The sequence below is a fragment of the Bufo gargarizans genome, chromosome 4 (genome assembly GCF_014858855.1).
Source record: "Bufo gargarizans isolate SCDJY-AF-19 chromosome 4, ASM1485885v1, whole genome shotgun sequence".
In the NCBI taxonomy this organism is placed as follows: domain Eukaryota; kingdom Metazoa; phylum Chordata; class Amphibia; order Anura; family Bufonidae; genus Bufo; species Bufo gargarizans.
The window spans coordinates 169,453,661-169,467,628 of record NC_058083.1 but is presented as its reverse complement, the minus strand read 5'-3'; the positions used below and the strand labels follow the sequence as shown (position 1 = coordinate 169,467,628).

General features: G+C 42.5%; 1 protein-coding gene across 1 annotated transcript in view; it reads left to right on the top strand.

The window, feature by feature from the left end:
• PIK3CA (phosphatidylinositol-4,5-bisphosphate 3-kinase catalytic subunit alpha) overlaps positions 1 to 13,968 on the top strand; it is a 44,578-nt gene that overhangs the window by 16,401 nt on the left and 14,209 nt on the right. Inside the window, exons 4-11 of the mRNA XM_044289398.1 lie at positions 1,308 to 1,558; positions 2,460 to 2,705; positions 2,784 to 2,869; positions 3,266 to 3,371; positions 4,421 to 4,573; positions 7,337 to 7,471; positions 9,451 to 9,575; positions 11,443 to 11,524. Of these exons, the coding sequence (XP_044145333.1) occupies positions 1,308 to 1,558; positions 2,460 to 2,705; positions 2,784 to 2,869; positions 3,266 to 3,371; positions 4,421 to 4,573; positions 7,337 to 7,471; positions 9,451 to 9,575; positions 11,443 to 11,524 (1,184 nt within the window). The remainder of the gene's footprint in view (positions 1 to 1,307; positions 1,559 to 2,459; positions 2,706 to 2,783; positions 2,870 to 3,265; positions 3,372 to 4,420; positions 4,574 to 7,336; positions 7,472 to 9,450; positions 9,576 to 11,442; positions 11,525 to 13,968) is intronic.

Here is a 13,968-nt window from a genome sequence, read left to right as displayed (position 1 = left end):
GAATTTGTCTCATTCTCCGGCTTGCGGTGAGACATACACATTTTCACAAGCATACCTTTTAGTCACTGTTTGTGTTCATATGCAAATCAGTTGGAAAGAGCCCTATGGGTTAATGACACCCAGGCACTTTTGTCTACATCAAGCCCTACTCCTCCACCAGTCACAGCCCCAGAAAATAGGTTGGAAGTCTCCAGGGCTAACAGCACCAAGGCACTGCCATCTACAACGAGCTCCTTCATGCTGTATCTTCTTTCCACCTCATTTGAGCTCTGTACAAGCCCCTAGATGAACTCCAGCGCAGGCGCACAGCAGGTCTCGTCTCGCACCTGCACAGTACTCAGTACCCCTCTAGCGTGATCGGGTTCATTGCACATGAAGAACAAGTGTGGGCTTATTCTTCATGGGCAATGAACCCGATCACGCTAGAGGGGTACTGAGTACTGTGCAGGTGCGAGACGAGACCTGCTGTGCGCCTGCGCTGGAGTTCATCTAGGGGCTTGTACAGAGCTCAAATGAGGTGGAAAGAAGATGCAGCATGAAGGAGCTCGTTGTAGATTGCAGTGCCTGGGTGCTGTTAGCCCTGGAGACTTCCAACCTATTTTCTGGGGCTGTGAAAAATGAGCAACAGGGTCAAAAGGTGTGTTTTTGAAACAGTGTATGTCACTTGTAGGGCAACAAGAGCTGTTTAATGTAGTAGTGCTGACACATTTTATTAGAAAACGAATAAAGCTAGGGGAGCTTCACAGCGACTTTGGTCGTCCATTGGAAGCGCCATAAAGTTTGTGCAACATCTAATTGAAGCAGGGTTGTCACAATACTTCGATACCCAATGCAACTCTAGATTGAAGGTGGATGGTTATTTTTAACACCTGTCAAATCCCATTCATATCAATAGGAGACGTGTTTGGGGGAGGGGGGGAAATAAAGTTGCATGTTTATTTGTGAATAATGTGACCAGAATCATTGTGTATATCGGCACTCCAGCTGCTGTGAAACTACAACACCCAGCATGCACACTTACTTGGCTATTCTTGTAACTCTCAGAGAAGTGGTAGGAGGAGTCAAGGAGTTGAATTTCCGAACAGAAATCTCGATTTATTATATCCTTTTCATTTTTATGCTTTTTATTTAGGTCAAGCAGGTTGGCTAATGACCATCTGACCGTTAGAGCTATAGTTATTTATATATGCAATAAGTAGGATACACTGGTGAATAAATGGCTTGTACGATATGCAGGATATACTCAAATATTTTCTGGTGACCAACTTTGTCTCTGCTAATCTGCATGGACGACTTTATTCCCACAGGACAAATAATTGTGGTTATTTGGGTCATTGTATCCCCCAACAATGAGAAGCAGAAGTACTCTTTAAAGATCAACCACGATTGTGTACCAGAACATGTAATAGCAGAAGCAATTAGGAAGAAGACTCGGAGTATGCTCCTGTCCTCTGAGCAGCTGAAGCTTTGTGTTCTGGAGTACCAGGGGAAATATATCTTAAAAGTTTGTGGATGTGATGAATACTTGCTGGAAAAGTATCCACTGAGTCAGTATAAGGTGAGAAGAACTCTATTAACATTATTCTCATGTATAATTTCATATACATCACACATAGCGCTCCCATCATTTTTGCATGCCATTTAGACTCTGTTCACTTCTTTATTGTTTCTGTAGTTCTGCTTTGGCATAGACGCAAACAACAAAAATGACGTCAGTACCTGATCCATGACAGTGGATGCTAAGGGTACTTTCACACTAGTGTTTTTCTTTTCTGGCACTGAGGCCTGTCATAGGGGCTCAATACCGGAAAATAACTAATCAGTTTTATCCCCATGCATTCTGAATGGAGAGCAATCCGTTCAGGATGTCTTCAGTTCAGTCACTTAATGGCGTTTTGGACGGAGGAAATACCGCAGTATGCTGCGGTATTATCTTTGTCCAAAATTCCAGATCAGTTGCATTAATTTACATTGAAATGTATTAAAAATACCGCAATGCCGGATCTAAAAATGTGAAAAAAATAAACGGATCTGTTTGTCCATTTGACAAATGCAATGCATTTGTGAGACTGATCCGGATCAGTCTACAAATGCTGTCCGGTTGCATGCAGATTGCCTAATCCGACAGGCAGTTCCAGCGACGGAACTGCTTGCCGGATCACTCTGCCGCAAGTGTGAAAGTAGCTCAACAGTGCCTGACGTATCTTACTTGGGTTGTGTCATGGGTTCAGTCATTTTACTAGACAAATTAGCTCGGCATGCTGTGCTATGTTGTCCACCTTTTAGTGAATGTGCAACTGGAGCTCCAACGTAGATGTGCACATAGCTTGGCGCTTTAGTTCACCAATCACTGTCTAGTCTAGTCTAACAACTTGGCAGAATTATCACAAATTTTATTACATTTATAGTTCATTATATGTATTTAATTATAACTTTAATGAGGTTTTATTATATTTCAGTATATAAGAAGCTGCATTATGCTTGGCCGGATGCCCAATTTAATGTTGATGGCCAAGGACAGCCTATACAGCCAGATCCCGGTTGATACCTTTACTATGCCCTCGTACTCGAGGAGGATTTCAACAGCAACGCCTTACATGAATGGAGAAGCCTCTGCTAAATCTCTCTGGGCGATCAACAGTACTCTTAGAATAAAAATTCTCTGTGCAACATATGTCAATGTAAACATCCGAGATATTGATAAGGTACACGTTATTAATTATGCAGGGATATATATAATTTTTATTCTTTTGTTGTGTAAACCCCATTTACTTTTGCTTTAGATCTATGTTCGAACTGGTATTTATCATGGAGTTGAGCCATTGTGTGACAATGTCAACACTATGCGGGTTCCCTGTTCAAATCCAAGGTGATTTATTTTCTCATTCTCTTTTGGATATTTGCATCTATATTGTTTTTGTATTTGTGTAAGTTGCTATCTTTCTAGATATAGATGTCATAAATATGATCTTTTGAACTGCACTGTGTGACTTCCCTTGCTATGAAATACTGTAGAAGAAATACGAAAACCGCACATAAACACTTGTCTAGTTTGGTCTGTGTGGAGCTGTAAAATATGTCCAATGGAGACTCGTATATAAGTTTAGGGAAGGTAGATGACAGTGTGACCGTTCTGAATGCTCTTGTTGCAGACATGCATAAATAGTAAAATGTTTTATACAAATGAGGTTTCATAAGCTACACTTTCCTAGTTATGTAATTTCATAAATTGCTCTTAATACGCAAATACGTCATCTGTTTCCAGGTGGAATGAATGGCTTCTCTATGACATGTTCATCCCAGATTTGCCCAGAGCAGCTCGCCTTTGTCTTTCCATCTGCTCGGTAAAAGGCAGGAAAGGAGCTAAAGAAGTAAGTGTTGTAGTCTTTTATAATTTTTAAGTTCTATTTCAGTTGTAGGTGCAATTTGCAATCGTGTCTCACGTCTCAAATATTCACTTACCTGTGGCATCCCTTGCTGATTTTGACAGATGTGGATGTCTGTCCCCAGGCCTTCTTCCTGTCACTACAGGTCTAAAGTCATAGGTCTAGGAACATGTACAGAAATCTCCATGTTCACTTTCAGCTAGTCATTGTAGAGTCCTGTGTGAATCTAAATTTATGGGCCTGTACCCCATCTTGTTAAAGGGCTTCTGTCACCCCACTAATATTATTTTTTATTTTTTTGGGGGGGGCTAGTTAAATTCCTTATACTGCGATTTATATGAAAATATAATGGTCTTGCTTACTTTCCTTCAGCAGTTTCTTCTAAAAACAAACTTTTATAAGATGTAAATTAGGTCTCTACCAGCAAGTAGGGCGTCTACTTGCTGGTAGCCGCCGCAAAAAAAAGCCCCCTCCTCCTGTTTGACAGGGCCAGCCGCGATCTCCTCCTCCGGCCGGCCCTGTCAGCATTTCAAAAATCGCGCGCCTATCTTGATTCGGCGCAGGCGCTCTGAGATAAGGAGGCTTGCCTACTCAGCACTCCCTCAGTGCGCCTGCGCAGATGACGTCTTCTCTTTCGGTGATGTCATCGGTGCAGGCACACTGAGGGAGTGCTGAGGAGGCGAGCCTGCGCCGAATGAACAGACGCGAGATTTTTGAAATGCTGACAGGGCTGGCCGGAGGAGGAGATCGCGGCTGGCTCTGTCAATCAACAGGACGAGGAGGCGTTTTTTTTTTTGCGGTGGCTACCAGCAAGTAGAGACCTAATTTACATATTATAAAAGTTCGTTTTTAGAAGAAACTGCTGAAGGAAAGTAAGAAAGACCATTATATTTTCATATATCGCAGTATAAGGAATTTAACTAGCCCCCCCAAAAAAAATGACTTTAGTGGGGTGACAGAAGCCCTTTAAAAACCATTTACTTTTAAGGATATATCATTTGACGTGCTAATGTGGGCGATTTGTCTTTTGGCAGGAACACTGCCCATTGGCATGGGGCAATATAAACTTGTTTGATTATACAGATACATTAGTCTCTGGGAAAATGGCTTTGAACTTGTGGCCTGTACCTCATGGATTAGAAGATTTGCTCAACCCTATCGGTGTCACAGGGTCCAACCCAAACAAGGTACTAAAATATTCATCCCATCTTTTAGTCCATGCGAGTCTGTGTTTATGTGCCTTATTGTATTTTACATTCTAGATGTTCCCTGGATGATGTCCATACAATGACCTTTTAGGACAAGTGCCAAATGTCTTTGTATTGTTTCAGAACATCTTAATTAAAAAAAATCCCCATTTTTTTAAATCTTTATTTGTATTAGTTATTAAAAAATATAATGTGGGACACGTTAAAGGAAAAAGGGATGGGTATGCATAAATACGAGTAACCTATTATTATTTTTTTTTAAATGAAGCATATTTTTATTTAAAAAATGACCTCCAAGAGTAAAGCAACATAGCGGGAAGATATGCCTCTAGTACAGCAGTCAATAATGAAAGAGGATTGAGCATCAAAAGCAAAATTGCAGACAAGCCTGGTTTCCAGAAATGTATCAGATATATTACAAATGAGGACAGTCATTCTATAGAGCAGAGATCCTTTAAGGGCAGATTTAAACCTATGAAACTGTCTGACCTGTTACATGTGCACTTAGCAGCTGAAGGCATCTGTGTTGGTCCCATGTTCATATGTGTCCGCATTGCTGAGAAAAATTGTTTTAATATATGCAAATGAACTCTTAGGAGCAACGGGGGCAGTTGCCGTTACACCTAGAGGCTCTGCTCTCTCTGCAACTGCTGCATCCTCCACTTTGACAGGACTAAGCCGTGAAAAATATCATGTCTGACCCTGTCAAAGTTGAGAGGACATAGCAATTGCAGAGAGGGCAGAGCCTCTAGGTGTAACGGCAATGCCCCTGTTGCTCCTAGAGGATTATTTGCATATATTAAAACATTATTCTTCTCAGCAATGCGGGCACATATTAACATGGAACCAACACAGCTGCCAAGTGCACATGTAACAGGCCAGTGTCATAGGTACAAATCTGCTGACTTTTAATTCAATAGTAAAGATCTCATCTTGTCGGCGGTACAGATGAGACAAGTTGGAGTGTGGAGGAGCAGCCGTGCTCTGTATTTGCTTCGTTTTTTTAGGGGGTACTTTTAAAAGATAGATTAGTGGATTAGGTTAATGGGGTTTTCCCACCACAATTGTAGATGTAGCCTAGAATCTGCTCTGCCTAAAGAAACAAAGCCACTTGCCTAGTCACCAGCGCTCCATTCCATTGCTGAGATTCCATCCCTGCTGCTTATGGTGCTCAGTGAATGGCTGCCATGGTCCAAGTGATGACAGACCGGATTTTATACTTCTGGTCGGCACAGGACTAGAAGCAGTGGGGACAGGGACCTTCAGCGCTGTATAAGAGCCAGTGACTAGGGGAGTGGCTTTGATTCTTTAGGCAGAGCAGATACATCTACAATTGTGGTACAGGTCAGACAACCCCCTTTTAAAGGTTTAACCTTCATTTCAGGAAATATTTATCTGTTGCTGCTGCCACACCTAGAAGACCTAGAATGTGTGGAAAGAGAACCGCATACATTTGGGATAGCTAGATTAAATATATGTAATATCACCAATTTTAATAAACATTTAGATCAGGAGCCTATCAATGGACAACTTTAGAATCTAGAGCAATGCATATGTTTGGCTCAAAAAGCTAAGTGGCTGGATCTCATGAGCCATCACTACATGGATGGCAATTCTACCTGAGATGGTTATGCTTGTAGATGGCCCTCTGTTTGCTCGGACCTTAGTTTCATATAACTGTAAGGCCTCTTTCACACGGGCGTTGTGTGTGAGGGCCGGACAAAATGCGTGTGCATTGCGGGAAAATGCGCAATTTTTCTGTGCGAGTGCAAAGCATTTTAATGCGTTTTTCACGCGCGTGTGAAAAATCGGCATCTTTGGCACCCGAACCCGGACTTTTTCACAGAAGTTCGGGTTTGGGATCGGTGTTGTGTAGATTTTATTTTCCCTTATAACATGGTTATATGGGGAAAATTAATTGCATTCTTAATACAGAATGCTTAGTAAAATAGGGATGGAGGGGTTAAAAATAATAAACCAATTTAACTCGCCCCATCCTCTTGATTGCGTAGCGGATCTCCTCTTCTTTCTACTTTCTTCAGGACCTGGCTATTTTGATGACATCACTGCGCTCATCACATGGTCCATCACTATGGTGATGGACCATGTCATGAGCGCAGTGACATCAAAGGTCCTTTAGCCAGGTCCTGAAGAAAGTAGAAAGAGGAGATCCGCTACGCAATCAAGTGGATGGGGTGAGTTAAATTTGTTGTTTTTAACCCCTTAATGGACATTTTTCTAAGCAGTCTGTATTAAGAATGCTATTTTCCCTTATAACCATGTTATAAGGGAAATAATAAAGATCGGGTCCCCATCTCGATCGTCTCCTAGCAACCATGCGTGAAAATCGCACCGCATCCGCACTTGCTTGCGGATGCTTGCGATTTTCACGCAGCCCCATTCACTTCTATGGGGCCTGCCTTGTGTGAAAAACGTACAATATAGAGCATGCTGCAATTTTCACGCAACGCACAAGTGATGCGTGAAAATCACTGCTCATGTACACAGCCGCATTGAAGTGAATCGGTCCGGATTCAGTGTGGGTGCAAAGCGTTCACCTCACGCATTGCACCCGCGCAGAATTCTTGCCCGTGTGAAAGGGGCCTAAGATATCCATTTTATTGCAAATTGACTGAAGAGTTTTGCTTGTTACTAGACCATAAAGCTACTGTCACCAGTGAGTTATTGGTTACCCATTTGTGTCTAATTTATTTAACGTCTTTTGTTGTTGGACTTTTTCAGGAAACTCCCTGCCTAGAGCTTGAATTTGACTGTTTCAGTAGCCCAGTCAAGTTCCCAGATATGACGGCAATAGAAGAGCATGCAAACAAAGCTCTAGAGCGAGAGATGGGCTACAATTACAGCCATTCCGGACTGGTAAATTTAATAAACATTTATTATGCCTTATCCAAGAGATTTCAGATTAGTCTATAGTAAACACAGTAGATTTTATTTTTATTTTCTTCTGCCAATGCTGTTTTATATTTATATTTTTCAGTATACACAGAATATTGTTTTGGTTCCCTTTAGCAACCCTCTGGTTCAAGAAAAAAAATAATCACATTAAGGCCTCTTTCACACGGGCGTCTTATTTTTGGCCCGGATAAGAGGCGGGTGCGTTGCGGGAAAATGCAGCGATTTTTCCACGCGAGTGCAAAACATTGTCATGCATTTTGCACTCGCGTGAGAAAAATCGCGCATGTTTGGTACCCGAACTTCTTCACAGAAGTTCGGGTCTGGGATTGGTGTTCTGTAGATTGTATTATTTTCCCTTATAACATGGTTATAAGGGAAAATAATACATTCTGAATACAGAATGCATAGTAAAACAGCGCTGGAGGGGTTAAAAAAATGTTTACAAATTTTTTACTCGCTTTAGTCCACTTGATCGCGAAGCCCGGCATCTCCTTGTGTCTCCTTTGTTTAATAGGACCTGTGGTGAGCATTAAATACAGGTAAAGGACCTTTGATGACGTCACTCCGGTCATCACATGGTCTTTTACCATGGTAAAAGATCATGTGACGTACCATGTGATGACCGGAGTGACGTCATCAAAGGTCCTTTACCTCTATTTAATGCTCACCACAGGTCCTATTAAACAAAGGAGACACAAGGAGATGCCGGGCTTCGCGATCAAGTGGACTAAAGTGAGTTAAAAAAAAATTAATTTTTTTTAACCCCTCCAGCACTATTTTACTATGCTCTCTGTATTCAGAATGCTATTTATTTTCCCTTATAACCATGTTATAAGGGAAAATAATAATGATCGGGTCTCCATCCCGATTGTCTCCTAGCAACCGTGCGTGAAAATCGCACCGCATCCGCACTTGCTTGCGGATGCTATGCGATTTTAACGCTTCCCATTCACTTCTATGGGGCCTGCGTCGCGTGAACATCGGACAATATAGAGCATGCTGCGATTTTCACTCAACGCATAAGTGATGCGTGAAAATCACCGCTCATGTGAACAGCCCCACGGAAATGAATGGGTCCAGATTCAGTGCGGGTGCAATGCGTTCAACTGACTCATCGCATCCGCACGGAATACTCGCCCGTGTGAAAGGGGCCTAAGGGCTCCACATCCGTTCCGCAATTTTGTGCACCGGCTGTGGACCCATTTATTTCAATGAGGCTGCAAAAGATGCACATCCGTTGTTCCGTTCGGCGGCTCCCCAAAAAATATAGATCATGTCCTATTCTTATCCGTAATCACATTTTCTATATAGCGCCGGCCCTATGAGGAATGCACACGGCCGGTTTCGGTGTTTTGCAGATCCACAATTTGCGAACAAGGCACAGTCGTGCCAATGCACCCTAACTGTGGGACAAACGGAACCAGATGCCTTCTTTTTCATCTTTTTAGCTGCAGATCTGCCAGTTCCCAGGCTCCACTTTTGCCATCCAAGATGGCCACACCACTTCTCAGACTGCCTGATGCATACTGTGCAATTAGTAACCTAAGACACTTCCTGCTGCTCTTGGATTGGCTTATGTGAGCAGGCTGGACATGTAGGAAGTGTCTTGGGCTACCTATGAGCAGTGCGTATCAGGCAGTTTGATAAGTTGTGCAGCCATCTTGGATGGCAGAGAGGAGCCCAAGAATTAGTGGATCTGCAGCTTAAAAGATGAAAAAAGGAGGTGTCCATATAAGTGTTCTGTTAGTTCCCCACTTTATACAAACTTTTTTCCTGAACCGGAGGGGCGCTTTAACTCTCCACAGTATTGGAGCTGTCTGTTGGCATTCTTACAACGGACAACTTTTATTTCATTGTGTATTGTGAACTGTTTAAGATGCCAGGAGTGACGATAACAACATTAGTATGATTTATATATTATGGTAATGTTATTTTTTCAGACTAGCAGAATAGCCAGAGATAATGAAGTCAGAGAAAGTGATAAAGAGCAGCTCAAAGCCATTTCTACTCGGGACCCTCTCTCTGAAATCACTGAGCAAGAAAAAGAATTCCTTTGGAGCCACAGGTGTCTTTTATGCTTCTATGTTCAGTGGGTCTGATAGAAATGTAGTACAAAAATTATATTCCAAAAACTAAATGGGTCTGGGTTGACACAATCTCTCATTCCCTATGTACTGTTGAGGTAGTTGTGTATGGATATCTGTGTGAATGCTGCGTCTGATTTCATATGGAGCATAAATGCTTTCCAGTGTCTAGCTAGTAAAAGTATTGTTACAGTAGCACTATACATTAAGAGTGCGACTACACCTTCTCACAGAAGTTCACGTTGATAAGATTTAAGCTGTATCTTAATGGCCCATTTTCAGTGGTTATGCAGCACTTACTCTGTAATCCTTGCAGCTCATGACGGAGAACAGAGAGGTCATCACTGCTATAGAAGAGTTTGGCTTCTTCATGAGCTTCACCACCCACCCACCCACCCACCACTGATCGACAGCTTTCTTCTAATGGCTTATTCACACAGTCAGTGTTTGCCAAAACCAGATGCGTCTCTATACACTAGAACAGGTGCAGATCTTTCCCTTATACCTTATGTCTGTGGAGGCTCCAGTCCTGGTGTTAGCTCACAATCACTGATCAAAACGCTGGCATGTAAATAAGGCTTAGGGCGCATTCACATGACTGCGCTGTGTTTTGCGGTCTGCAAATTGCAGATCTGCAAAACACAGATGCCGCCCGCATGCATTCCTAAATTTGCAGAATGGAACGGGCGGCCCATTATAGAAATGCCTATTCTTGGACATGCTCTATATTTTTTGCAGGGCCGTGGAACGGAACAACTTTTGCGGAACCATTCATATGGCCGTGTGAATGAGGCTTAAGGAAAGGCAATGGCTGGTGTGTGAGGATAGTTGGTGCTCATGATTAAGTCAAACTCTTCTCCGGCACACACTGCAAGGTTTATATAGTAAGTGCTCCACAACCACCGAACATAAGCAGATAAATCAGAGTGTGTCACTACTTTATGCTGTTCTCAGTGAGGATAGCAAATAGTTAATGACTGGTTACCTTTAAACCCTATCTTGCTAAGCACTTGTAAGTACATTGTGACTTTAAATGCTTATCACATGTAGAAAATGTTTTATAGTTAATTTCAGCCCATTATTATAAACACAAATAAACATTTACAATTTAAAAGACTGCTTATATAGCTACACCTGCTGTTTCTATTGAGCAGCCCTTCTGTGTCAACCTCAGTAAATGTGCCGAGGTGGACACACATGCTCAGTCTTGTCTTTCTTTCTTTGCGCCCTTAGGTGTGTAAGGGATTCCTTGTATGTTGAGCTGGCTACTTCTGAAGCAGCAGCTTCTTGTTTTGCTTTCTCAGAGACCAAGTGCAATCAACCAATGAATTTTTTTTTTTTTTTTGTAACAAGCAACATCCTATTATACTAATGAATACTATGGGGGTCATTTAGTAAGACTGGCGTTGTAGACGCTGGTCTTAATATCCCATATAGCTGGCGGTGGATCCGCCGGCCTCTACATAACTTCAGCGGACACACCGCTACTTTGAAATGTAGGACAGCTTCTTTCATTTAGACCATTTTCTACACCTTCCCCGTCTGCGCCATGCCCCTTTTGTAGACCTGGCGTGAGTGGGGAAAAGTTGCAGAAAGGGGCACGAAGCACCTTTGTGCCGCAATTTGCGCCAGATATAGGCTTATTTCAGGTTTGCAATGACCCCCTTTAAGTTGTCCTGCAAACATTAAGCCCTCTCACTGTTCCGCAGAAAGAAAAATAAAAAAAAGTCAAGGGTCCTGTGATGCGCAATCCTGGATGTTATCTGTGCGGAATGCAAAGCCAATAGTAGTCAAAGGTGAAGCTTTTCTTATGCTCGTGTATCATGATCTCATTCCTTGTTTTTTCAGGCTTTATTGCCAAAATACTCCAGAAGTCCTTCCTAAGCTGCTCCTAGCTGTAAAATGGAATTGCAGAGATGATGTTTCACAGGTAAAATAAACTTTGGATATTGATTTGTACCAGATCACTCCCCACATTCTCTATTTTGTAAATCTGTTTGTGGCTTCTGAAGCGTGTTGTAGCAAAGAACAGTTGTCCTCTTGCTATCGCAGTACTTCTCAGAATTCCAGAAGATCGCCAAAGTGCAATAAAAATAAAAATAAAAACTATTTGGCACCTACATTTTTAGACTTTGGAGCCAAAGGCAACTAAGTCATTTATTTTATTTATTTTATTTTTTACCAAAGTCCTGCTGCAAAGACACAGACTCAAATTGATTTATCTATTCTCAGGATAGAGCATCAATATCTGATCAGTGGGGGGGTATGATACACCCGGCCGATCAGCAGTTTGAAGAGTAGGTGTTGCTAAATTTGAGAGCTACTTCCTCTTCATTACACCGCCTGTCATCTCTGAAGTGCAGTGTAATTACACGTTCTCGCTCCATTCACTTCAATGGAGTACTTGTAATTAAACTAGGCTGCTGCAGAGGACTCCTGCACAACGGAAACCGGACGGATCCGTTATGCGGCCAATAGACTTCTATTATGACAGAATCCAAAACAAAATGCCACTTAAAGGAATTTTGTTGTGCTTTCGTCATAGAATTCCATTATGGCCCGTGGTAACGGAATCCATAACGGAATTGCCAGAAAACCTGATGGTCAAACTTTAAAATATGAAGTCATCAATAGTATGCTATGGCACAACCCATTTAAAGCATAGCATTTTGAGGGGCTGCAAGTAGACAGACCATGTGAACGTCCTACGTACTGTCATTGTTGAGTTCCATGTATAACAGTGTATGGTACACGGCTATGCTCCCTCTAGTGGTGCCAGCTGGACACATTGTTTTCTGTCATCAGACCACAGTTTAGTGTAAAAGTTTTTTTTTACTTCTAGTTATGTTTATTTTGGTGTCTAAATTTTTTGACCGAGCCAGTTGTACTCCGGTTTTTAGCCTGTCCGGCTTCTGGGCTTACTTTTTTTAAAGGCATCCTTCGTGATAGGGGAAGTAACTATAAGGGTGGCTGCAGACTGCAGATTTGTGTGCAGAAGGGTAAAATCTGCACATGAAAAGCACAACAATTGACAAGCTGCAGATTTCAAAATCCACACAACAGGTCAATTTCCATACCTAAGGAAAAAAACTGTGTACATGATCTAATCTCATACACGTTACTAGGACTGTATTACACTACTGTTTTTCTGCACGAAAATGCGCACGCAATCTCCATCGTGTGCAGCCATCCTTACTCAGAAAGAAGGAAGCTATGAACTGTGGTAATGTTTCGGTAAATCCTTTTTCAGTAGGTGCAAAGTAGTAAGCAGTCTATTAATTAGTTTCATGCATACAAATGTATCTAGATAAATCAGTCAGTCCCCCGCCAATGTAACATTCATCACCTGTCCAGTCAACAGGTAATAAAGGTTTTATGCTGGAATAGCCCTTTTAAGGATCACTGTGTTGATGTATGGCAACCAGTTTCAACAGGTGTGGACTGCTCTTTCCCGAGCATTCAGAAACCTTTCTAGTTTCACTTTTATGACCCTCAGCTTAGAAGGTTGAAAATTGCAATAACTGAACTCTCTGGAGTCAAGGTGATTTGACTGCTCTGTAGAGCAGGGCATTTATTCTGGAAGTTTAGTGCTATTCTCAAATCGGTAAAATATCAGAAGGTAGATTGCACAGATTTCTTCTTTAAAGAGGACCTTTCACTAGTATACAAACTAAAAACTATCTGTGGGCAGAGCGGCGCCCAGGGGTCCCCCTGCACTTACTAGTATGCCTGGGCGCCGCTCCGTTCGCCCGGTATAGGCTCCGGTGTCTCAGCTCCGTCTGTTGTACTGGACTGATTTTTTTGTAGGAGGCGTGAGCTGCGCGATGCGATTGGCCAGCACTGCAGCAAGGGACACGCCTCCTACAAAAAATCAGTCCAGTACAACAGACGGAGCTGAGACACCGGAGCCTATATCGGGCGAACGGAGCGGCGCCCAGGCATACTAGTAAGTGCAGGGGGACCCCTGGGCGCCGCTCTGCCCACAGATAGTTCGTTTTTAGTTTGTATACTAGTGAAAGGTCCTCTTTAACACCATTCCTGACAGTACGGCGGATGTTGGCTCTTTAAAGTTGTCTCCCGCTCTGGAGCGGAGTGATGGTCATAGCTACCGGGTGCCTACTGTTTCATACAGCAGACACCCGTAGCTTATGTCTGAGATTGACGGTAATGCCAACTGCGAACATTTAACCCCTCAAATGCCATGGTCAAATGTGACTATGGCATCTGAGAGGCCGGAAACGTGCACTTCACTTTTTAGGAACGCCTCCTCCGGGAAGAGATTGGGGAGGGCATTATGAGCATGTACATGGGACCAACACAGATGCCTTCAGCTGCCAAGTGCACATGTAACAGGTCATCTAGTTTCATGGGTAC